The 24,221-nt window shown below is 39.8% G+C and overlaps 1 protein-coding gene across 5 annotated transcripts in view; it reads left to right on the top strand.

The window, feature by feature from the left end:
- Positions 1-229: 229 nt before the first annotated feature.
- rgs6 (regulator of G protein signaling 6) overlaps positions 230-24,221 on the top strand; it is a 53,275-nt gene continuing 29,283 nt past the window's right edge. The window contains exons 1-3 of one of the 5 annotated variants that reach the window (XM_086061347.1): positions 230-661; positions 3,378-3,482; positions 10,491-10,822. In XM_086061347.1, coding sequence (XP_085917473.1) covers positions 10,601-10,822 — 222 coding nt within the window. In that variant the 5' untranslated portion in view covers positions 230-661; positions 3,378-3,482; positions 10,491-10,600. Of the gene's footprint in view, positions 662-2,987; positions 3,483-6,890; positions 7,000-10,487; positions 10,823-24,221 lie in introns of those variants that run through there. The other 4 variants (XM_086061346.1, XM_086061345.1, XM_086061348.1 and 1 more) reach the window with 4 other exon arrangements.

Genomic DNA, 24,221 nt, shown 5'->3' with positions numbered 1-24,221 from the left:
ATTTGCAGTGATCACAGTATTAAAGTTTCTGAAATAAATGCATGCTGTTGTAAGCTTATTTCAACATCCAATGTTTTCTACGGAGCCCTTCTGGTGCCATGGTAAGAGGAAAAAATCTACACGCGAAGAAGAAGAGGTAGGATGACGTCATATCAAATTGGTGCTCTCTTACTGTCATAAAGGTTGGTTTGTTTAAAAACTAGGGTAATTTGGATTTCGTAGAACGGAGCAAATTAAAACGTTTTTTTTTTAAGTGAGTAACATTTTCAGGAAACAAAAAATATATTTGTTAGTCTATAAGCAGTTAGTGAAAGTTTTATTTAAAGTAAAAATTTATACCTGCCAGCTGCCACTGATTAATTAGCGCACTAAAGAAGTGTTAAGTACGTGCTGAGATTTGCGTGTTGTGTTCATCACATCTCCTGCTGCATGCCGTCACTCAGCCGGTACTTGTTTTAAGTCTATCCACCTGCGGAGACGTTTGAGGGCCGTTCGAGGCAACCGCTTGCAGAGAAGAGAAAGAAGAGGTGTAACAGCGGAGGCGGCCGTGGATTAGTCATCTCGTACAGGTGGGAAACGTGGGGGCTGAATCATTTGAAGGATTTTCGACAGAGAAGCCTGGCGGAGCGGAGGAGACCTGGAGGATTGTTCACATTTAAAGGTATCACTTACACTTGTGAGTGTTTGATTCGGGTGAAATTGACCTTTCTGGTTTTGTAAACTGCAGAAATACTCATCCGGTTTTAGCAGAATGTACAGTGGAACCGAAATTTAGCGGGGGAATTAGGGGTCGCCCGTGATTTTGAAGTACTTTTCTTCCATTACCTAAAAACACCTAAACGGGGTACAGTGTATGCCACGGAGGAGGCGGGACTTCCGGGTTTACACATCAGCTTTGTTTCCGGTTCCGATTTGTGACGTGTGGGCCGCAGAACGCGGCTAGCAGTGGCTAGAAATGGCGCTGAGTGTAACCGGGAAGTCAGTGGCATCTACCCTAATATGTTAGTCAAAAAAAAAGAAGAAGCCCAGTACAGGACAACATTATTGTAAATTAACATTAATAACATAAAAAAGCCCCCCCCCCCCCACAAAAAACAAAAAGAGATTGTTGGTGCGTAGGACAATGTCTTGTTCATGAGCTACACACCTAGAGCTCCCTTTTTAAATTACAATTAGATAAGAAATAAAACAAAAAACTAGGGATGTTTGATACTTTTTTTCCAGACCCGGATCTCTTTGGTTGTCACCGATACCGATACCGATACCACTAGTACATGCAATCACCCCCCCCCCCCCCCACACACACAAAAATTACATAATTTTATAGAAAGACCTACAAATCCCAATATAGTATTTTTTTCCCCCTTAAAATTGCATGAAATCAATGGCAATTTTCTATACCTCTAATTTCTAGTTCCTGATTGTAAAACGACCATTAAAGGGCCACCGTCACGAGTACCGATACCTTAAAATAAGGCTGGTAAAAACAACAGCAATAGATATGAATATCCCCATTTGAGATGTGTGCTATGGTGACGCTAAGCTAACCATGTTTCATAGCTTTGACGGCAATCTATTGGGGGGGGGGGGGGGGGGGGTGTTAACAAGTACACAAGAAAGTTCTTGCTAATGTTCTTAGGAAGACTCCACTAGCGAGTTAGCGTCATATTGCAAAGGATGCTAACTCTGCTAGCTTGGGCAACTCCACTCCACTTCAGTTAAGCTCATATATGTTGACCCGCTGCGAGTCTGAGTGCGTTTGTGTGTCAACCGGGATCAAATGTAGGGCGACGGTACTCGCCTAACCACTTTCCCAACGTGCGGCCAAATCCTCTGTGGACTTTGCTTCCTGTTTACTCTCGCTCAACAATGCAGTTGGTCCAGAGTAGAGCAGCTCTCCTTTGCATCCACGAGTAGACAACGTAGTGTGTGTGTTAGGCGAGTGGTCCATTAGTATCAAACGACAGTTAACCGCTAAGTGTGTATTGATTTGTCAGCTTATTGCTGCAACCCCCCCCCCCCCCCCCCCCCGCATTTGCATGCTAGGAAAATGAGGAAAAAAACAACACGTGGTTAAGTGTGATTTTTGCAACGTTTGTCACAGTTATGTGGCGAATTAGGGCAGCACGACGTCATTCGCTACTTTCACTCTTCGGCTCGTAGCCATGTTGGATTTTTACTCCGTCTCTGCAAAATAAAATAAAACTTCCAGTCGCTTTTCTGACGTCACGTCAGCTCTTCGTTCATTCCACTGTCCGTTAGCTCAGGTTTGCCCCGCCTCAGAAATGCGATTGCTAGGGCAAAGCCGCGAGTGAGTCCGGATTTCCCAGGCTGCAAAATACGTGCATGCGTGCAAAATATGTGCTCTTTATATGCAGTATTTATATTTTGATAATACATTGACCAACAAACATGAAGTAAATGAATAAATAAAAATCCATTCATTTGTGTTTGTGATGCATCTCATTTGAAATCCACCCAAAAAATGTATTAGGCCAAAATCGTGTTGTAGTATACGGCAGTAATGGACCCACTGTAAGTGTAACGAAGACATGTCTGCCATCTAGTGGTGAATCGTGATATTACAACTTCATTACTATGGTTGCATATTCCTAGATTTTTTTTTCTCTTCAATATTCTTTTCACATTTCAGTTTTTTTTTTCTAGAAGTATCTCCCCCCATTTCCCCACCTCATTTTGTTTGTGGAATATTCATGTATGTATATATGATTGTTATTCAGCGTTTTTTTTTTTTTTAAATCAACAGTTTTTGAAGATTTTTTTTCTCTCTGTCTTTATCTTGCTTCCTGCTCTATCTCTCCGTCTCACCTTTTTTTCCCCCATCCATTTGTCTTCTGTGTCTCTATCTTGCATTCTCTCTCGCTCTGCTCCCTCTCTCCACATACGCACACCCCATCTCTCGCTCTGTCTATCTCTCTCTCTCTCTTTCCACTCTCCCTCTCCATCTATCTTTCTTTTTCACTCTCCACATACACTTTCTCTCTCTCTCTCCAAATATTTTCTCTATCTCTTTCTCTCTATCGCTCTTTTCTCCCTCCCTCTCTCCCCATCTATCTCTTCTTTTTTCACCCTCCACATACTTTCTCTCTATTGCTCTTTTTCTCTCTCTTTCTCCTCCCTCTCTCCACATACACTTTCTCTCTCACTCTCCAAATATTCTCTTTTTCTCCCTCCCTCTCTCCACATGCCCTCTTTCTTTTTCACTCTCTCCACATACACTCTCCCTCTCTTCGCATACACATACTCCATCTCTCACTCTCTCTATCCTCCCTCTCTCTACACATACACACTCCCATCTCTCACTTTCCATCGCTCTCCCATTCTCCCGCTCGTGCCCTGCCTTCCTCTCTTCTCAGCGCACGCGTGTATTCGGAGGGTCCGTGAAGGCGTTTATTCCAGGAGCTGCACGAGACAGAGTAAAGAAATAATAGTAAGAAGAAGAAGAAGAAGAGACCATTGAGGTAAGAAGGTGATGACAGACCGGAACGCTTTTCCACGTTCATTCATCATGCTAATAATAGTCGTGTGTGTGTGTGTGTGTTAACTTGGAAGTGACACACTGCCTGTTTTTCATCGCGCGTGTGTGTGTGTGTGTGTTGCCGGTAGCAGATGTTTAGCGTCACCTGGGATTTAAGCTTAAAAGATGCTTGGTCAAGTGTTCTGCAACGAGGCGTGTATGACGGGACTTGACAGCTGCATGTGTGTGGTTTTTCCCCCCAAACGAATGAAGTTGTGCACTTATGCGCGTATCAACAACTTACATGGCACCCGTCAAGACCACCTGCCGTAAAAATGAGACGAGACCATCCAGCATCATGAAGTGCTTTAATAGAGACTCGATGTAAGTGACTGCTCGCTTTTGGGTGTGTGTGTGTGAGGTTGTGACTTGACACCTGCATGCATGTCTGTGTACAAATACGCAGTAGCTCACAAAAAAGCGATTGCGCAATTGAAAATATGGACGCTAGTATGTAGTGTGCTCAAAATGACCGAACACGCACACACGAGCATCAATTGCTGATCTGCTGCAACAAAAGTGACAACACCCCAAAGGGAAACAGTCCAAATTGGATGTAAGTGGGGTATAGGCTACTCACTCAGTGTGAGTGAGAGTCTAATTTGGGTTGCAGCTAGTGGCTCGGCGTGTTCGTGAAGTGGTCTTCAGGGACTGGAGAGACCACCGACTGATGCCGAGGAGAGAGCCAGACTCGAGAGACATACTGTAGGGCGTGATTTACTGAAGGTTTGCACATGCACCAAAACGGATGCAAACTTGATTTATCACGTAACAGATGTGGAAGCTGATCTACTCGCCGGGCGCTCCCGGGACGGCGTCTGCCAAAGGCGCCAAATTGCCACACGCTTCATTTTGTAGCAAGTTTAGCACGCACAATGTGATTTATCAAACCTGAGATGGAACGGGATGGTTGATTTCACATCTTATAATGGCCTGTCTGAAAGGCAAAGCGGTGCCAGCATGGTGCAGCATGGTATGGAGGACCAAAACTGTCAACATAAAAAAAAATAAAAAAAATAATTTAAAAATCTAATTCAAAAAATATAAATGAAATTAATTTTGGCAGTTTCCTTTTTATTTCTTGATTGACATTTAATTATATTTATTTTTGTATTTATTTCCCATTTTATTTTGATATAAATTTTTTGAATTTCGTTTTTTATTTTTGCATTTATTACTTTAATTTTTTTAATTTATATATATTTTTCCATTTGTATTTAATTTTGAATTCTATTTTTTTTTTTTATCTGTTTCACTTTTCTTTATTTACTTATTTTTGTTTTTACAGTTTTGGTCCATATTAGTGCCAGTCATAGAGGAGGAGAACCTTTTTTTTGCTTGCTTGTTTGGAATATCACAAACAAAAACTATCGCGACGTATTGTCTATACAGCAATGCAATATGGAGCCAATCACAAGAAGGAGTCATGCCATGTCACCTATGACAAAACGCGACTTTATCCTAAACGACTCTTGTTGTCCATCATAAAAATGAGAATAATCAAATAATCATGTACAGTGATGGCGCGACTAATACGGTTTCAACACAGAACCTATTAAAGTAAATCTAATTACTTCTACAGGGGGGAAAAAAACAGATGAGAGTATAACCGGCATCCTGGAAGAGATTGTTCGACCCTGGAGGTCGCAGAGTAGAAGCGTGCAATGATATACTGATGAGTTTTGTGAGCGAGACAGTTGCTTGCTAGGTTGGTGGTGACCTCAATTTAGAGGAGGCACTAGAAACTTTGCGTGTGGTCCAGGGGCTTCGTCGGATGCCGTTGGTTTCACTCATTAAATATAGAGAGACAACTGAGCGTTAACAAATTCATCACATTGACGGGAAAGTAATAAAACGTTTGCGCATTAGTGGAGAGATGCCAGTTTTTCTTGGCCTGTCGAGAGAATTTTAATAGACTAGCGGACTACAATCCAAAAGTTAGGACAACCCTAACTTTGCTGTTTCAATATATATATATATATATATATATTTTTTTTTTACAGTGGATAGTGCAACTGAATTATGCGATAAATAAATGAATTAATAACAAAGCTTTTCAAGATGCTGCTGCAAAAAAAGAAAACACAAGAACAGATAAAAAAAAAAAAACACCCCTCAATTCCCTGTTGTTTCTTTTAGAATTTGCTGTTGTGATTAGTTTTAAAATTAGCTTATTTTTCCTGTGGAACCTAATAAATGTTATACTAAGCATAATCCTGTGGTGCAGGATGTGTTGAGAATATCTCGCCCTTCTGGATCTCCTTGGGTGCAATGATGCAATATGGAAAGGTCCACACACCAAAAAAAAAAGAAAAAAAAAAGAGTGTGTCAGGCTTGCATGGACTGTCAGTCATCAGAGCGGCCGGTGTGAAATATGAAGGTTGTTCCCAGACACTTTCATCTTGGAGTGCATTTGGAGCTTTTGATGGAAGTGTAACCTGCTTGGATGCAAATGAAAAAATGATGAAATGAGACACTCGTCTCCACATCAAGTCTTTAAAATGTCAGCGGTGGAAAATGTCCCTCGTATTGGGCCAAAGTCAAAAGGAGACATCTTTGAACATATCTACGTGTATCTACTTATAGTGTTTTCAACAAAGATGTTGGTGACACCAAGATAAGCCACAAATGAAGACCCCGGAGTGCAGTTGCAGCGTGTTTAATTGTCTTCATAAGCATGTGGTGAAAACTGTAATTACAAAAATAGTCACTCGTTACACGCACACACAAACTGTAACGCCAATTATATTGACGATAACAATTCGACGAAAATTAGCATTAATATAATAAAATGAAACTTACGGCATTACTGCCTGATAATTCGAAGTGGATGGCACTGGATAGCGTTTTCTGTGTTCGCGAAATATCAGAAACCGGAAGTACCTAATCAGAAACAGGAAGTATGTTAAACGCTAATATTTTGTTCTTTAAACGTAAATAAAATTGGCAATTACCATCCAAACAATTAACAAACCTCCGTTAATAACATACATATTTTTAACATTATTATTTAAAGCAATTAACTTATTTATATTGAAAAAGCCGTGAAGGCAACACATTACTATATTTTGAAAACGATGGAGCTACTCCATAAATTGCCCTTGAATTTAAAAAATCGGCTAAAATGTTTTTTAAAAATGGTATTAGTGGACAAACATTTTAAATTGTGCTGGTGTAACTACTATTGTTGAAAGTATATATCATTTTGTAAGCTCACTGATGCTCAAACATGTCTGATTGGAGTATTGACCTCAAGATAACAAGATGACATGGAACTAAATCCCTGCTTTTAATTGGGAGCGCTGTTCAGGTTGTGCGCGATTTGGCCACTTGGGGGCAGTGTGGTTACTCACGTTCTGATACATTAAGTTGTAGCCACATTAGAGAGGCGAAGGAAAAAGTCACGATCATGTTATGCCAATAAAAGTTTTTTTTTTTCAGTTTAGAAAGAGCATATGATGGTGAGTAATGTTAAGATGTTTCTCTGTATATTTCTAAAGTGTTTTCTATGAATAGCCATTCTTTTTGAGTGATAAAAGTGCCGCGAGTAGCACGCTAATTAGCGCTAGCGAGTCGAATTGTGAGACAGTCAAAGATTCCCACCCCCTATTAGATTTATGTTGGGTGCTAACATTATGTATCGCTAACTCCACAATGTTTATGTAGCCACAGCAAGTGTACACGATACACTTTTGATGACTATCATCTTCGAAATGGCACAAGCGTCTCCAAATCAGTCAGTTCTGGTATGGGAACTAATCCTGGCAGAGGCACAAACAAATATGTGCCCAAAATGTGATACAAAAAAAATAATAATACTCTCACGCACGCGCACAACATTGTTTGAGGAAAGTGGAGCGCTTTGTGTTGGCACCAGTGCAACATTCATGAATTTTTCAACAAAAGCAAAGTAAAACAGCAGTACAGTGTATACAGTACTTGCTATAATATTGATACAGCGTATGGCGGCCTCCCATCTCGCAGTAATATTTGAGCAACTAATTGATTGTTTTGTGTGGAAATAATTCACACAAACATCAACAATTTACTCCTTTTTTCCACCCCAGGGCTTCTCCTAATTATTTATTTTGATGTTGTGATGACATGATGCGCCTCCCTGAATCAGTGTTTACGTATACACAAACACAGAGTATTGAGGAAGTCAAACCTCCAATCATCCGACTGGATCAATGTGTCCATGAGAGAAGCTTGTTGTTTTAATATGGCAGTGCAAATGTTTCCTACTCAAAAATATTATGTTCATAACATTGATATGTCAATATATCTTCTAGGGGTGTCGGGCGCGACTTCAATAGTTAACTCATGATTAGTCGCAAATTTTATTTCTGTTCTAAATGTACAATAAAATATTTTTGTTATCATGGAGAAAAAAAAGTTAAACTAATAGAAATATGGCTGCGTCATTGATAGTTAATTCATAATAATTCATAAATTGAGTTCAAATTTTAAAATTAAAAATATGGACTTTACTGTAACAAACACATGTGATATTAATTTGCGTTGGTCATTTTTCTGCCACTAGATGGCATAATTGCATTTGTAAGACATTGGTGACAGCACAGTGGATTTTGCTTTTCACACTAAGAGCTATCAAATCTTTAACATGAAGTCACTTGTGAAATTCTGCAAATTTTTAGAATTGTAAAATACAACTCGACACCAGTCTCCACAAATATTTGGACGTGGATGTGTCATTAATGGCGCGTTCAAAAAAATGGTGGCGTTTAAATTAACACTAGTGCTGTCCAAGTTAAAGCGTTAATTGAATAATTAATCACAAAAAATCATCGCATTAATCATGAATTAACGCAGATTAATGATTAATTTTGACCATAGATTAGCCTTTAGCGTGACAACGGATGGCTACGCTTAAGGTTGCACAGGTTGTGTTTGAGCAATAAACATCATTTCATGCATTAAAGTGAAGCATTTAAGGAATGTTTGCGTATCACATTTAGAATATTTGTTCATGTCAAAATATCGGGGTCATTTTTGTTTCCATTTTAAATTATGCAACAAATTAACTGATTAGAAAAAGAGGATGAGCGTGTGCAGTGGATCAAAAAATGTTGAAGACGTCCTCATAACATAAAAAAAAAAAGAATTGACACATAAACGGTGCTCTTCAAATTTGGCGGGGAAAAAATCGTGATTAACTCTTTGACTGCCATAAACGTTATAAAACGTTTAGCATAAACCTAGGGAAGGGCGCCGAGGACGTTAAAAGACGTCCCCTATGTTTTTTGTTTTTTTTTTCAAAAACGGGTGCAGGAAAGCCTTGGGCAGCTGTGCTGAAAATATCAGGCAGATCAGGTAAGTTTAATGACTTGTTTTGGCCTCTAGATGGCAGCGATGACTCTCTTTGCACAAGGTTGGATGGGCCGCCCACCGTGGGCGTCAGTAGAAGACGTGAGGCGGAGCTAGAGTGTTGAGGAGACAATGGCTGATCCAAGCCACAATGGCTAGACCAAGCAACCGGTTACAAGCAGCTCACGCTTGAGCATTTTTTTCAAAGACGGAAAGCATCAATCAATACTAAAAAGCGCATTGATGTCAACGATGATGATGACAACGAGCTCTACGCCAAAGTTGGAAGCTTTGGCCTGTTACTATCACGTAGTAAGCCTCACCGGCTACGCGCGGCTAGCGCGGCTAGCGCTGCTAAGGCCGGAAAACGCGCACAATAGCCGGCCGGGTACTTCTGCACAAGCGGACATTCGATCGGGCGATGGAGAGTTGGCATCGACCAATGCAGATTGATGATGATGATGATGATGATGACTGCGAGTTTGACGCCAAAGTTGGAAGCCTGGACGTGTTTACGATCACGTAGTAAGCCTCACCGGCTACGCGCGGCTAGCGCTGCTAAGGCCGGAAAACGCGGAGCTGCACAAGCGGACATTCGATCGGACAATGAAGAGTACCCCGAGTCCAATGCATATTCATCGGAGGAGCGGGTACAGTCTGATCACGGAGAAGACACTGTTTCTGGACTACGATGCCACCATGAATGGAGTGGATAAAATGGATCAGAACATCTCCTACCAACCCGGTATAGCAACTGAAGGACACGGGGAAGCGAGACGTAACACCACCGTAACGTAACCGTAGCATGATCCTGATATTAGACTTGATGACACACTGCAGTATATACTTGCTATTCCCCGGAAAAAAACGGCCTGCAAGAAAGTGGCACACGCGAAGAGGCAATCTGTTGTGCAAATGCTGTTACGTCTCTTTGCACGCAGGAGAGTGTTACAAAAAGAAAAACTGTCGTTGAAACATCCACATATTTGTAAATAGCACCACAGTTGCACACATTTGTAAATAGTTTGCCAAATTGTTGTCAAATTGTTACACTGTTGAATGTAAATAAACGTATTTTGCTATCAAAAAACACTTTTTCATTCTTGGTGGTAGTGTTTTATAGAAGTAAAGCACTATTTAGGTGTTTGTGGCATTCATGGACAAAAAGAAGTGTCAAATTCACTAGAATGCATGAAATAATATCGTTTCACTAAAAGCTTGATTTCTCCGTATTTTGGTCCAACACAGGCGAAATTGGGTCAAACTAACCATTTTCTATTGTTGATTACTAAAGAACGGAATAAGGTAGAAACAAACTCTTTTTTTCTGATGAAAGATGAAAGTCCAATCTTTCATTTGGTAGTACGTGTGTTTCCATAGTCCAAACAGAACATTTTCTGTGGACCTTGAAAATCAGTCAAAATGCTTAAATCGGCTGGCACTGGCGGCATCCCTTTTCTGAAAACGTCTGGCAGTCAAAGAGTTAATCAGAATTCTAAAATGTGATTTATCCGATTTAAAAATGTAATCGCTCGCCAGCTCTATATTAACACACACATTTTGACCTGTTGATCAAATCTTATGGTTCTCGTCTGATTCATCCTTTTTGCTCTTACTTTAGCAGCAGCCGAACCCTGATGGAGGGACATTAAGCACAAGGACGAGAGCGTGCCGCTGTTAAAGGAGACAGGATAACTTGACGCGGGTGAGGACGACTGACGGGAGGTGGAGGAGATGGCTGCCGCGTCAATACGACAACCGCAGCAAGAGACGGAGGAAGAAGAGCAGCAGAACGAGGAGCAGCTGAGCTCCTCGGGCTCGACGGAGGCCGACGAAGAGGTGGAGGACCTGAAAGAAGACGCCCCGACGTCCCCGGCCAGACCTCTGCTGTCCATGAGGTCCTTGAGCATCGTGGACCCCGATGACGACTCCCCCAACATGATCGTCTACAGAAAAGTAAGGCGCGATTTATTTTGTGGTGGATTATTGCTAGCATGCTCAGATATTGAATATTTTTTAGAATTGATTAATCCATTGATTCATTTTGATTTAGCATTAAAGTGTATTACAAAAGTATTTTCCACTGATTACTGTTTACTAACCAGTGATTGGTGTTTATTTCGTACTTCGAATAGTGATTAAAAAAAAAAAGGGGGGGGGGATTGATGATGCACTATCATTGTTTTCCAAATAAATATATTAATTTGATATATTTTGATTAAACACGGAAGATAATCAGTCTTCTTTCATGAAGGATGACAGAAATCACTGAACACTTACTGTTGATATGCTGAAATTTTAATTGGAGAAAATGGCTCCAAACGATTACTCGATTATGGACAATTTTAAATTGAAATACGGCTCCAAACGATTGCTCGATTATGGACATTTCTAAATAAAAAAATGGCTTACTCGATTATTAAAGTAGTTTTCGATTAATTTGATCATCGATTACTTGTGAATTGATTTTGACAGCTCTACTCAGAGCGTCCATTGGGACTTGCCTGTAAACTATAAAAACCCATAAAGAAGAATCAAATTTTTTATTTTTTAAATCTGTGATACCAGCGGGGGTGCGAGCAACGAACCGCGACCCAGCGGGGGTGCGGCTTCACTGTAGATGATAAACGATTTTGACAAATTGTCTTGGCTTGCTCTCAATATGGCTGGTGTCGAAAAAAATGTCTTCATGTTAGTTGGAAGCTGTTGCTATCAGTGCACTATTGACATATTGTTGCAATAAAGTCGGATTATAGAGCGAGCCAACATCGGGATCGCTGGCTGGCTATCTGATGGATGTCTGCGCCGCTGCTCTTATCGTCCTCCTGAGGGAAATAATCAGGCTCCAGCGGCTCTGGGCTCCGCTAGCATGGTCTGCTTGTTTTTTTTTTTTCCTTCCTGATAAGAGTCACCCAGAATGATAAGGATTGCGTACAGGTGGGAACCGGAACAATTGAGGTTTGAGGGACTGTAAATTGCAGTGAGAATCTTGCGTTTTTGGGTACAAAATCCAATGTGTCAGTATTTTCATTCTGGATCTGGATTTGCCACCTCTGCCCCGACCGACCCCATTGAGAAAGCTTCAAAACTGAGTCCGTCAATTGGAATAAATCTACCAAAAATCGGCTTGTTGGTATGCACGAACCTCTTTCGTACGATGTACGACTAAATAGTCTAAACCTTTTTCACCATCTACACTCGGGCTGGGCATTGATTCTAATTTCCTCAATCGATTGATTTCTATTTTCTTAAGAATTTATGGTATCAATTCATGGTTTTATAAATGGATATTGGGCTTGAAAAGGAAAATCGATTCGATATCAAAATTTTTTTTAAACCATACCCTAGTTTTCATTTTTTTGCATTTGCCTCTGGAGGGAATGCAGCCGACTCCCGGCCATTCGAAGCAACTCCCCTCATTGCCTTTCACTCCAGTTTAAAAAGAAGTAAACCAGCACAATTGTTGCGTTGAATGCTAGTCCGCCTACTAGTTGTAAATATAAATGAAAATGATTTTGAATTGTCTTGAAGTGCAGTAAATCAGGTCTTTCATAAATATAAGAAAAACTGTAAAATACCCCAAAATTCGGCCTTTAAAATTCTATTTTCTTAAGAAATTCATGTGGGGAAAAAAGCTATGTAAAATAATCTTTTCATGGTTTTATGAATCGATATTGGTCTTGAAAAGGAAAATCGATTCAATATCGATGATTCGATTTTTTTTGTGATAATTTTTTTTATTTTAAAATGTTTTTTTTTTTTAATCCAGCCCTCTCCCCCTTGCGATCTGACTGTACGCAATGTAGATGCGCACGAGGGAGCAACAAGATGAGATGACTCCATTCCCAAGGCAATCTCGCCGCCTCCTCAAGTGTGTGTGCGTGTGTGTGCGTGCGCGAGTGCGAGTGCGCGCGCGCGGCATGCCATGCCAACGAATGCGAGGACATGACAGTCGGCAGCCGCCGTCACGCTCGGCGAACCGTGACGCACGCCGCGTTTGCATGCGGCCCTCGCACCAGCCACCAAATAACATGGCTAATGTAATGACCGTACGTCTCGCTGCTTCCCCAGCGGGCGGCAATTGCGCGCATTTACTTATTTATAGCGCAGCAACATAAAGCATTGCCGTGCGGAGGAGATTAGAAAGCGACGGGCAGCTACGCAATTGGAATCGTGTTTTCGTCATTTGTAGCCTTTTAGAAAATATCCATCTTTTCATAGTGACTACCCCCCAAAAATGGATGATTTATAGGTAGTTTAGAAAAAATTCATATCATGCTTTTCTTGACTCCTTTTTCGGTACCATTTCTTACTCTTATCTTCGAGCCACTCTCTCCCTATTCATTAGGGGCGTGCCACTGCTGAGGAGGCACAGGTGATGTCATCTTCAGTCAACAGCAAATGGGGGGGGGGAAGATTTTAAAGGTGTTAATTGTATAAAAAAAAGTAGTTTTTAAATTAATTCTGGACAAAATATTAACTTTTCACAATTGAAAATGGCTCAATGAGTCAAGTATCCCTTTAAATAAGGCACTTTTTTGGGGGGTGGGGGGTGGGGAAGGTTTGATTATACACAGGTAGATATTATTATACATGAGATTTTACGGCGGTGTTCTTTCTGAAACTGGCAAGTTCACTGCCATTGACGGCTATAGACGTCAAAAATTCATTTGAACTATTTCTATTATTTTAACTTTTTTTTTACACTTTGTTAACGAGAGTATGAAAACCTAGAATTTTTTAAATTGTACATTAAAAACAGATATAAAATGTAATAAAATAGTGAAGTCATGCGATGAATTAGGATTATACATTTTTAATAATCTTTTCCTTTTTTTTAAATCGCGTCAGGCGATGAAAAGTTTTCATTGTACTTAATCACATGACTTCAATAGTTACATTTTTATATCTGTTCTAAATGTAAACATTTTTTTTCTTGGTGTTCATTTTCTTGTTAACAAAAGTGGGAAAAATGTTAAACCAATAGAAATAGTAGAATTTTTGACGTCAATGGCAGTGAACGAGTTAAACTGTCCGTGTCCGTTTAATTCGCTCCAGTCAAACTCGCGTATGCTCGCATACGAGCGCATCGTTGTCAATTCCGTGCCCGTCTCTTCCGCGTTGGATGCTGATGAGAGAAATTGACGAGCACCTCATTATTTCCAATCACTGCCTGCTGGCTAATACGAACAAAAGAACCAGGTGGTCCGCCTCTGGGCTGGATAATGGCTGCAGGTGTCGTTATTTTACAGATCAGGTCAAGCGTCTCACCAAATATTAACACGATCCTGTGAGCTGTGCACCCCCACAACGTCCCTTCTCATTTGTAAGACAATACGATGTCCGTTGGCCCTTGTTGGCCGCCTTTGTAATTTCTACATCTCATTTGAGCCCAGAAAACGTCTGCGTTATTGTTTTCCCACAAAACAGTATGCTAATCCATTTTAGGGCGTGATTATCTGTGGGATTAATTAGGAATTAAGCAGTTTGCTCTCTGGACAAGGCCGCTGTGTTGACAACAAAGAATTGCAGCGCCACAAAACCCTGGACGGAAGCACAACAAACTGTTGTTTGGCTGTGATTATTCTTTGCGAGCTGTGCGTGAGTCACCACATCTGCATCACAAATACAGTACGCACACACATGCTGTGAGCAGACACACCTAATGCATGCTTCACCTTCGTGATCGGGAAATTAGGGGTGTCAGGCGATTTTCAATTTTTTTTTAAAATCGTAATTAATCGCATGACTTCAATAGTTAACTCGGAATTAATGGCAAATTTTGCTGTAAATGTACAATGAAATGTGTTTTTTAAGTTTTCATTAGGGCTGTACAATTAGTCGAAATTCGATTACAATTTCAATTTACACTCCACAATTACAAAATCTGCATAATCATAGAAAAAAATCTGAATACAAATTTTGTTGTTTGTAAAAAATTTACAATAACTAATTTAATAAAATTTGTTTCATCTAAAATGGACTTGCATAATGTTAGTGTTTCAAAGAATTGTATTTGTCTTAAATTAATATTTTTTATTAGTTTTTTACATTTAAACATTTTCTCGTTTTGTACCAAAAAAATAATCATTTGAATAATCGGGATTTCAATTATTGCCAAAATAATCTTTATTATTATTTTTTCCATAATCGAGCAGCCTTAATTTTCATACTCTTAACATAAAAGTGGGGGGAAAAAATTAAACTAGTAGAAATATGACTGCATTGTTAAGTCATTGATACAGTAATTTCATAATAAACAATAAAATTGAGTTAAAATTAAAAAGATGTACTGCACTGTAAAAAAAACAAGTGTGATATTGATTTGTGTTGAGGTAATTTTTTTTGCCACTAGATGGCATAATTGAATTTGTAAGACGTTGGTGACAGCTCGGTGCATTTTTCTTTCCATATTAAGGGCTATCAAATCTTTAACTTGAAGTAAAATGCTAGACAGACTGCATTAACGATATTCGCTACTTGAGTTCATGAAACTGTCTTTTTTTTTGCTTTGACTTGCAATCCAAACTAAAATACCAGTTTGAGTGGATTTTCAATTCCATATTTTCAAAGCCCAACATTTGCTACATCAATTCCCACCTGTGCCTGCTTTTGCATTTGCAGTCACCTCGCCTTCATTTTGTAGGAACCAGCAACAGTCCAAAAAAGTGTTGACAGAAAATCAAGGCCAAGCGGCTTCTTTTGACAACCGCTGTCAGTGTGTCGACCATCAAAAAAAAAAACACCGAACGCATCAATACAACCAACTGGCTGTGCTTTGAGATCGACATGTGCAAACAAGGGAACGGAGCACCCTGGAAGGTGATTCACATCAGACTCATTCAAGTGTGACTGCTTGCGCTGTTTCCATTTGGGCTGCGCTGTTTGTATGTTTGAATAAGCGGACACACACACAAGCTCACAGCTCATTTATACTGACGTTTTATTTTATTTTATTTTTTTTAGATGTGTCTTTCTATTTAACGCCAGGACCGTGAACGATCAAGTCTCGTTATTATAACTTATGCCAAGACTATAACGACTTGAAGTCAAAGCCGATCTCAGGCACCAGTGATCAAATTGATCCAACTATTGATTCCAGAGTATGAAAACGACACTAGCGGCTTTAGAGAGGATTTGTTTGGATTACAACTCGGAGGTCATTTGAGACGAAAGATTTCCACTGCAGCAAAGTGGAGACTTAAGTATAATACGGAAATGTTCTGACCACTCTGGCCGTGGAAAATTATCGAATGCAAGTTTGAGGGGTCACTGCCAGGCAAAGCCGTATTATTTGACCATATATGGTCATTGGCAAACTAACATATCATACTGTACTGTATGTTGGATTGACCTTTATTCTTGTTCGTAGAATTCTTCAACTGGAGATTGTGGATCTAATTTTGGTCTATGTAATATAACAACACTGGAAAAGGTCACTATAACAAAGACATGAGACATCTTGTTAAATCCATGATGGCTCACTGATGATGTTATTAACTATCTAACAAGAGAGTGACATCAAATATGAGTTCTAACCTCACTAGAGTTAGTCCCGCGTCATATGTTATGACTGTGTTTTGGGTTGGGTCATGGGTTTATTGCGTTATGATGTTGATGTTGTCAGTTACTATGTCCATTGTGATGATATTTGTAGTTGCTATCCAGTTGCTACGTCCCTTATGATGATGATATATTAGCCGCTCTTAGTTGGTCTAGTCATATGCAGTTACTATGTCCCTTATGATGATAATGTGGCCAGTTACTATGCAGTTACCATGTCCCTTGTGATGATATTCGTAGTTGCTATGCAGTTGCTATCTCCCTTATAGCCACCCTTAGTTTGTCTAGTCTTATGCAGTTACTATGTCATTTATGATGACAATGTGGTAAGTTGCTATGCAGTTTGCCTATATAAGCCACTCTTAGTTTGTCTAGTCACTCTTATTTGACCATATAGGCCTTAATGAAATCATATAGAAGTGTACATTGTCCTAGCAGGATTTACTCAATGGCACTTTTGTCACAACATCGAGTTTCCTTAGCTGAGGTTTCCAATCCGTACTCATTCATGCAAGCTGTTCTTGTGTTTGAGGTTGCTTCCATCTCAATCGAGGTTTCTCTGCATCTAGCCCGCCCAAGGTTCTGTGTCAAAGTTTTCTTTGAGGCCATCTGAATCCAGCCCTGCTGTCTGTTGTTACTTTGTATTTTTGTATCTAAAGGAACTTTTTTTTTTTTCTTTTTTTTACTTCTGTGTTTGTCTGCGTTTGAGTCCTAATTCCTCACCTCACGAGACATCATGTGCAATATGTTCTATATTACTGCCCTGGCAAACTCCAAGAGTTGACTTTCTGGCTTTATTCCTACAAAAAAGGCCGAGCAGATGCACTGAATGCAGCGCACACGATCTTCGCAATAACGAGGCAGCTGCTGCCACATTTGCAACTACAAGCTGCTGTGTGACTGCAAACACTTGCTGACAGTTATTACTGGGACCTGAGCGAGGAAAAAAAATAACATTGGGAAATGAGCCACGTGCTGCTTCACCAAACCCTTCTGAAGAAATGTTAAGAGATATTGTCTGTTGTATACGAATAAGAATATTCGACTTTGAATAGGCCGCATAAGTTAATGATCCAGCACTATGTGCCACATCATTAAACTCGCTGTGTGAATTAAACAGAAGCAGAAACATGTGATGTGGGTAATAATCCTTTCATCTGGAAATTAGCAATTTTAAACCCCTCCAATTAACCTCTCCCCGCTGCCTTGATTCGATTAGCCCGCCGCTTCCTACCTGCTGTCGCGATGAGCTCTGCTCAGACATCTGCAGGCAGCTGGGCTCAGTCGCCACAACACATGAGATTTTATTATTTCCCACAAATGCCAAAATAAACTGAAAGGAATAAGATTTGTAGACAGTATTGATAAGGAGCAGGGGGGAAATCAGTTAAAGGTTGTGACCGGTACAAACAATATCCATCTTAGATGCATCTTTAAATTTTCATTTTTTATTTATTTTTATTTTTATTATTATTATTATTTTTTAAGTGGAACCAAGAAATTTTCGAACCTGAGGTCGTACAAATTGCAAAATAACAACAATGACGAACTATTCACTTTGCCCATCTGAGCTCCAATAACGTCAATTCAAGTCTGTGGAGGCTTTTTATTCATGGACCATATTCATTACTTTATTGAAAATATACTTTGTATAAATTTTTGTTTTATAAAAATTACTATGCATGAACACACTAACAATCCACTTACTTATGTGTGCCGATACGATCATAACTAGGGCTGCTCGATTCTGAAGAAAATATTAATCACGATTATTTTGGTAATAATTGAAATCATGATTAGGATGGTCATAAATTTTTTGGTACAAAACAAGAAAATGTTTAAACGTAGCAAATTTTAAGACAAATATATATATTTTTAAACACTAATTATGTTATTTTGGATGAAACAAAATGTATAAAATGTGTTATTTTGAAATAAAATTGAAAGGTTGCAAATGTATACATTCAAACAACAAAAAATGTGTTTTAATCGTTTATTTTTTATTTTTACGATTTTGTAATTGTGTAATAATTGAAATTGTAATTGAATTTTGATTAATTGCACAGCGCTAACCATAACACTTTACATTGTAATTAGAGCTTAGACTCACACCCAAAATCTGCTTTCACAATTCGTGTTCATGTCAATTTAACAATCTCGATTGTAAAATATATGCACATTAAAAAAAAATCTGCATTCAAAGATTGGTCATGGTTTAAATGTTGATTACTTCCAGAGATTCTACCACAAAAAAACGAAAAGCTCAGGAGAGTCTCGGCAGCAGGTGATTCATGTTTTTGTTCACCAATAAATATGCGGGCACTGTGAAATTGGCTAATAAATAACCTGTGGGCCGCAGCGAGCGGGCATGACTTCACTTTTACGGCTCCAACTCAAAGGATGAAAGCTTTAGACTGAAGTCATCGCAGGGTGAAAAGCGTCCAGTCTGCCATGTCCATCTCAAAAGTAAAGTCATTCAGAAACTTACTACAAACACCCCACAGCGACGCTTTATGACCAGTAGAAGTATCGTTTTGAAAATTAGCCAGGACTTGATCTAAACGATCACTCGCGGGAAAACCAAAGTAGCATCGACCGCTAGCTTAACGATAATGGCTAAATGATTCGCATGTGACTGCATTTTCTCCACTTGGAGATCTATTGTCATTCGAGAGAGAGAGAAAACGATCTTAAGCCAATCTTTGGAATTCAAGTCGCCGTTTTCATTGTAGTGTCTATAAATCCCAGTCGTCATAAAACGGGACATTTTTATGACTCATCCTGCATCGGTGGAAGAAGATAACTGTCAAAGACAAGTGTGAGGTCGTTGGGTGGAAATTAGGGGTACTACACGTTGTATCCTGTAAAGTCGCTCTCGTCTTGCTTTAACATCAAAACTATCATCCCTTTTTAAGTTGAAGAACTAAAGTAGGCAAAATTGAGCATCGTCAACTGACATGTTAAATGTGCAAAAACGGCACAATGTGGCTTTTTAACCGATGTTCTAAAGCAACCTCTCATGGGACTATGCGAGCGTGCATCTGTATAAACAGCTGCTATTGTCAATGTGGAGTGTAATGGGGGGGGGGGGTGAATTTGTGTAGGCTTCAGAGGAATAGATTCAAAGCTTTAAAAAAAAAAAAAAACACGCCACAACATACCCTGCATGCCACTTTCCCCCGCCCCGTTCAAAATTTTCAAACATGTATAATCCAGCAGTGTTGGAAAATTTGTGTCAGTGTGATACAGATGCAAACATACGGTATATATATGGACACACGGCCACAAAGAATTCCATTTTAATAAGAGGGGCAGGCAGGTGGAGACGAATAAAAATAGGACAAGGAATGTCGAGAGCAAGGCGAGCTGGAAGAAAGAAGCGGTCGGAGGAGATGAATGACTCCCCGTGGGCGAGAGCCATCACTTCTCATTCTAATTATTCTCCACTATCGCCTCTTATGATCGGCCCCAGTTTAACCTTTCGACTTCAAAACCTCACCCTCCAGCCTCGAAATGTCAGCGTGTTCATTTAGGAGGTACGGGGGGGGGGGGGGGATCTTGCGTTAATTATGAGGAGAACTTGTTAGTTTGCGTCCCATAGTTTTGTACACAGAGCATGATTTGCATATTCTTCACCGTTTGGGGGATGATTGATGACTCATCCGACGAGATAATGGAACGGCGGTCCAGGCCATGCATATTTCATTGCCAGGCAACCTTTTGCCGTAAATGTTGGGGATCCGTTATCGTCCTTAAAGTAGAACTGCTGAGAGGATGCTGGGGAAATCTTAACACGTCACTTTCTCTCGGCTCTCTCAAACCGCACCTTAGTCGTTTTTTGCTGCGCAAGTGCTTTGCTCTCGTTTTACTTTTAACGGCCTCGCATTAGTTGCAGGTGAAGGCCAATGACAACATGTTGTTCAAGAGAAAGACTTTCCTTTGTGATGACAAATATCCATGAATACATTTTCTGTGGCTCTTGTACTTATAGGGTGATACCTGAGCCGGAAACCCTTCCCTCAATCCTGACTTGCCGAATCATCCCAGTGGGTTTAACCAAGCAGATTTTGATACGAATGAAACTTGCCGTACTTTTTGATAGTGATGGCAAAAAAAATTTTTTTTTGCAAATTTGAGGTGAATCGGAGCAGAGGGTTGGGAGCTTACAAGAGGGGTGTGGCTACCTTCCTTTGAACCCTTATGTCTCAGGAACTACTCGCTATATATTAGGGGTGTCAAAATGAGTGTGTTAATTTTTAGTTTTACACCACTAATTTTTTTTAACGCACAATTAATGACCGTCCTTTACTTGGAAAGCCTGTACTGGGGGAATTCCAGTGGCAACTACGTCATAATTATAAATGTAATAATAATGCATATATTTGTGGAGACTGGGGTCAAGTTGTATTTTACAATTAAAAAAATTTGCAGAATTTCACAAGTTACTTCATGTTAAAGATGATATAGCTCTTAATTATGAAAAGAAAAATGCACTGTCTTACAAATGCATTTATGCCATCTAGTGGCAGAAAAATGACCAACACAAATCAATATAACTCGTTTTTTACAGTACAGTACATCTTTTCTAATTTGAACTCAATTTTTTATGAATTATAATGAAATTATCAATCACTAAAGATGCAGCCATATTGCTATGTTTAACCCCCCCACACACTTTTATGTAAACAAACGGATATAAACTTTGCGATTAATCGTGAGTTAACTATTGCAGTCCTGCGATACGATTACGATAAAAAAAAATTAATCGGCCTACAATCCTACTATATATACTACAGAACTAACTGTATAGAGAAAATGTCTGTACTGTATGTGTGCATATGTAACTATAATAGCAATCAAAACAGTGACGTTCGTCAATGCCAAATAATCGTAAACATGCAATATTTCCTACCCTATATAAAGTAAAAACAAAACTTCTGCACCTTTTATCCTCATCTGCCCCCAATTTTGGCATCCTTAGCCTGTGGCTCACTCCTCCACAAAGTATTGTGGAAATTGGTTAAGTAGTTTTTGTGTCATCCAGCTGAGTGATGCTGCCGCTGAAAACAGCCTGCTTAGCGGAAGCAATAAACAATGAACATAAAGTTTATTGTCTCCCGCAATCGGATGGCGCGATTTTAGCATTGTTACCTGAAGTAACCTTCACTCCACTGAAGCCTCCCGATTTACATCCGCACTCACAACTGAGTGAGGGTTTGTGACACTCTCACAGGTTTATCCTGCCTGTAATCCCTTTTCTTTCTCTTTCTTTACTTTCATGCTGCAATCTGTAATCTTCCCGAATTTTCTTTCTGTAGCGCTTTGGTTCCCTCCCTCAACACAATCCCCCCATCCCCACTTCCCGTTCTCCAACCCGATTCAGCACCAAGTCATTAATCAAAGCTGACAGTCTCTTGCCGGCCTGTGGTACACCCCCACTTTCTCATAACTAGGAACTGATTCTACAGGCGTGATACCGTACGTAAGAGATAAGGTCTGATAGCCGCTTGAATAATCAATGTCAAGTCAAGTCGGAATGAAATCGCAAAAAAATATTTGCACTAAATGATCGAGCAGGTGTGGAAACAGATATGTACATTATATACAAAAATACAAAGTAACAACAGAGAGCAGGACTGGATTTAGAACACATGAAAGACGGAATGTAAGGAAGAAACCTCGGCCAAGGAACCTCAACGTACTGACAAAAGTGTCGTTCAAGTCACTTTTGCTAGGACAATGCACATATATATGACAGAATAACAGCCTATATGACAAAATAACAGTCCCTAGACCAGGGGTCTCAAACCTTTTTTTTCACCGCGAGCTACTTTCAGAATTACCAGCCCGTTATTAATGCTAACAGCTAGCTGCTGGCCACTAACGTCGGAGATTTGTGCCGTGCCATATAATGTCGGCGTATTTTACTAGCGGTTTCTTAGCGTCCTGAATTAGTGATCGAATATGAGTTCGGGATAGCGTTGTTTTGATGTTTGTCGCAACTATATAATGTCAATAAAAAGTACGATAGAGAAATCCTAAATGTCGAAAAGGGAAGTCAAGCTCGCCACGATGTGACCCAACTTCAAAGTAAAAGTCTACTAAGGCTATTTACATCGTTGTCAGTGTTTTATTTGGTCAACTTTATTCTATAATTGTTAGCCTTAGCTATCTGTTCGTGAGCTACTCAACCTTCGCCGCGGACTACCGGTTGGAGAAGCCTGGCCGAGACAAACTAAGAGTGACTTATAATGCATAGGAACTGTCATCGTAAAGGACATTTGCATAAGACTAGACAAACTAAGAGTGGCTAACGCATCATCAATCGTGATCAGCATAAGGGACATAACTACAAAATAAAAATAACTAGACAAAATAAGTCTGACTAATGCCTCCCATAGCAACTGTATAGCAACTACACAATAAAAAGTGACCTACGGTAGAATCCAACTTCCGTAAGACCCTCATTTGGCGTAACAAATTATGTTGCACAGCATAATTGAAACGCACGTTCCCCTGTTTGAGTTGTTTTCAGTTGATTGTGTACATATTGAGAATAGCCCGTACGTGTTTCCCTGTTGAGGGACCTCACACGGAGGCCCAATGCGACATGAATAACAATTGCCAAAATATTGATCTTGGTATTTCTCGGCGTAGTAAGTTGATTTTCATTCGACACATGATGGCTACCCACGCACGCGCTCCTACAATGATCCATTTGTATTCAACAAAATGGACTTTTGTTTGCATCGAGAGACTCGTGTTTCATTGACACGGCGATTTCAGATCAGCACATTTATATCTGACGACTTGATATTGACACAGACAAGAATGCGTGTTCCCGAGCGTGACTGAAAGACTGAATTTCACTAACTTTGTGGAGATGCACTTTTGGATGAATGGAAGAAAACTCAAAAGCAATCCAGATAAGAATAGATTTCCTAGAATCCAGCTCGGCGGCCATTAAGATGAAGACTTCAGGCAATCAATCAGCATAACAACATTCCTTGCTCCATCTTCATTGATCGCTGACTGTATAAGAATTTCCTTTACTTGCCTTTGTCATCAAATCCTGTTGCATACCTTTAACGAGGACACATTATGGAAATTTGTCTTTAATAGCTTTTGGTACTGGGGGGGGGGGGGGGCTGAAATTACACAACAGAGTCCATTTTTTTTAGTGAACTGTCGACAATGTCTGTATGCCATCTCTTCTTATTTACACTCGAACCCTCTAAATTGTAACACACATTTACACGACCCCGTCTTGAGACAAAATACTCGAGCTTTTACAATTAAAAGACGCCTTATTGCTTTAGGGATTAAGAATGGGGAAAAAAACCAGCCCTGATCACATTTTGGCCGTCTGCATTAGAGAGACACTTTAACTTCTTAAGCGACTACAAAGCTCCAGTATTTTCAGCACTTAACTCCCATTTGATCCTTGAGAGTGCCCACAGAGTGTTAATATTTCATAGGGATGCACGTTGTTGGACTGCCGGACAAGTCTTTTATGGAAGTGAGTGATCAATATCTATCAGGGAAAAGAAGTAACAACGTTATGTAGGCTATATGTGACATTAGGGTTGAGACACAAGTTACTTGCTATCGCTTTATATTGCAAAATGATGGTAGTCATCAACTTTGACTTACTTATGATATATAGATTTTGTGTGTGTGTTTAAGTTGTGTTGAAGAACTGGTAGTGTATCGGTATACATTGCTGCCTTTAACACTGTAATGTCCACATATAGTTCAGTGTAATTGCAAATTGCTACGTCAGCGTCTCATG

Source organism: Leptonotus elevatus, chromosome 18, assembly GCF_054856555.1.
Source record: "Leptonotus elevatus isolate MCC_2025b chromosome 18, RoL_Lele_1.0, whole genome shotgun sequence".
In the NCBI taxonomy this organism is placed as follows: domain Eukaryota; kingdom Metazoa; phylum Chordata; class Actinopteri; order Syngnathiformes; family Syngnathidae; genus Leptonotus; species Leptonotus elevatus.
The sequence above is the reverse complement of the archived record's forward strand: the minus strand, read 5'-3'. Positions and strand labels throughout refer to the sequence as shown.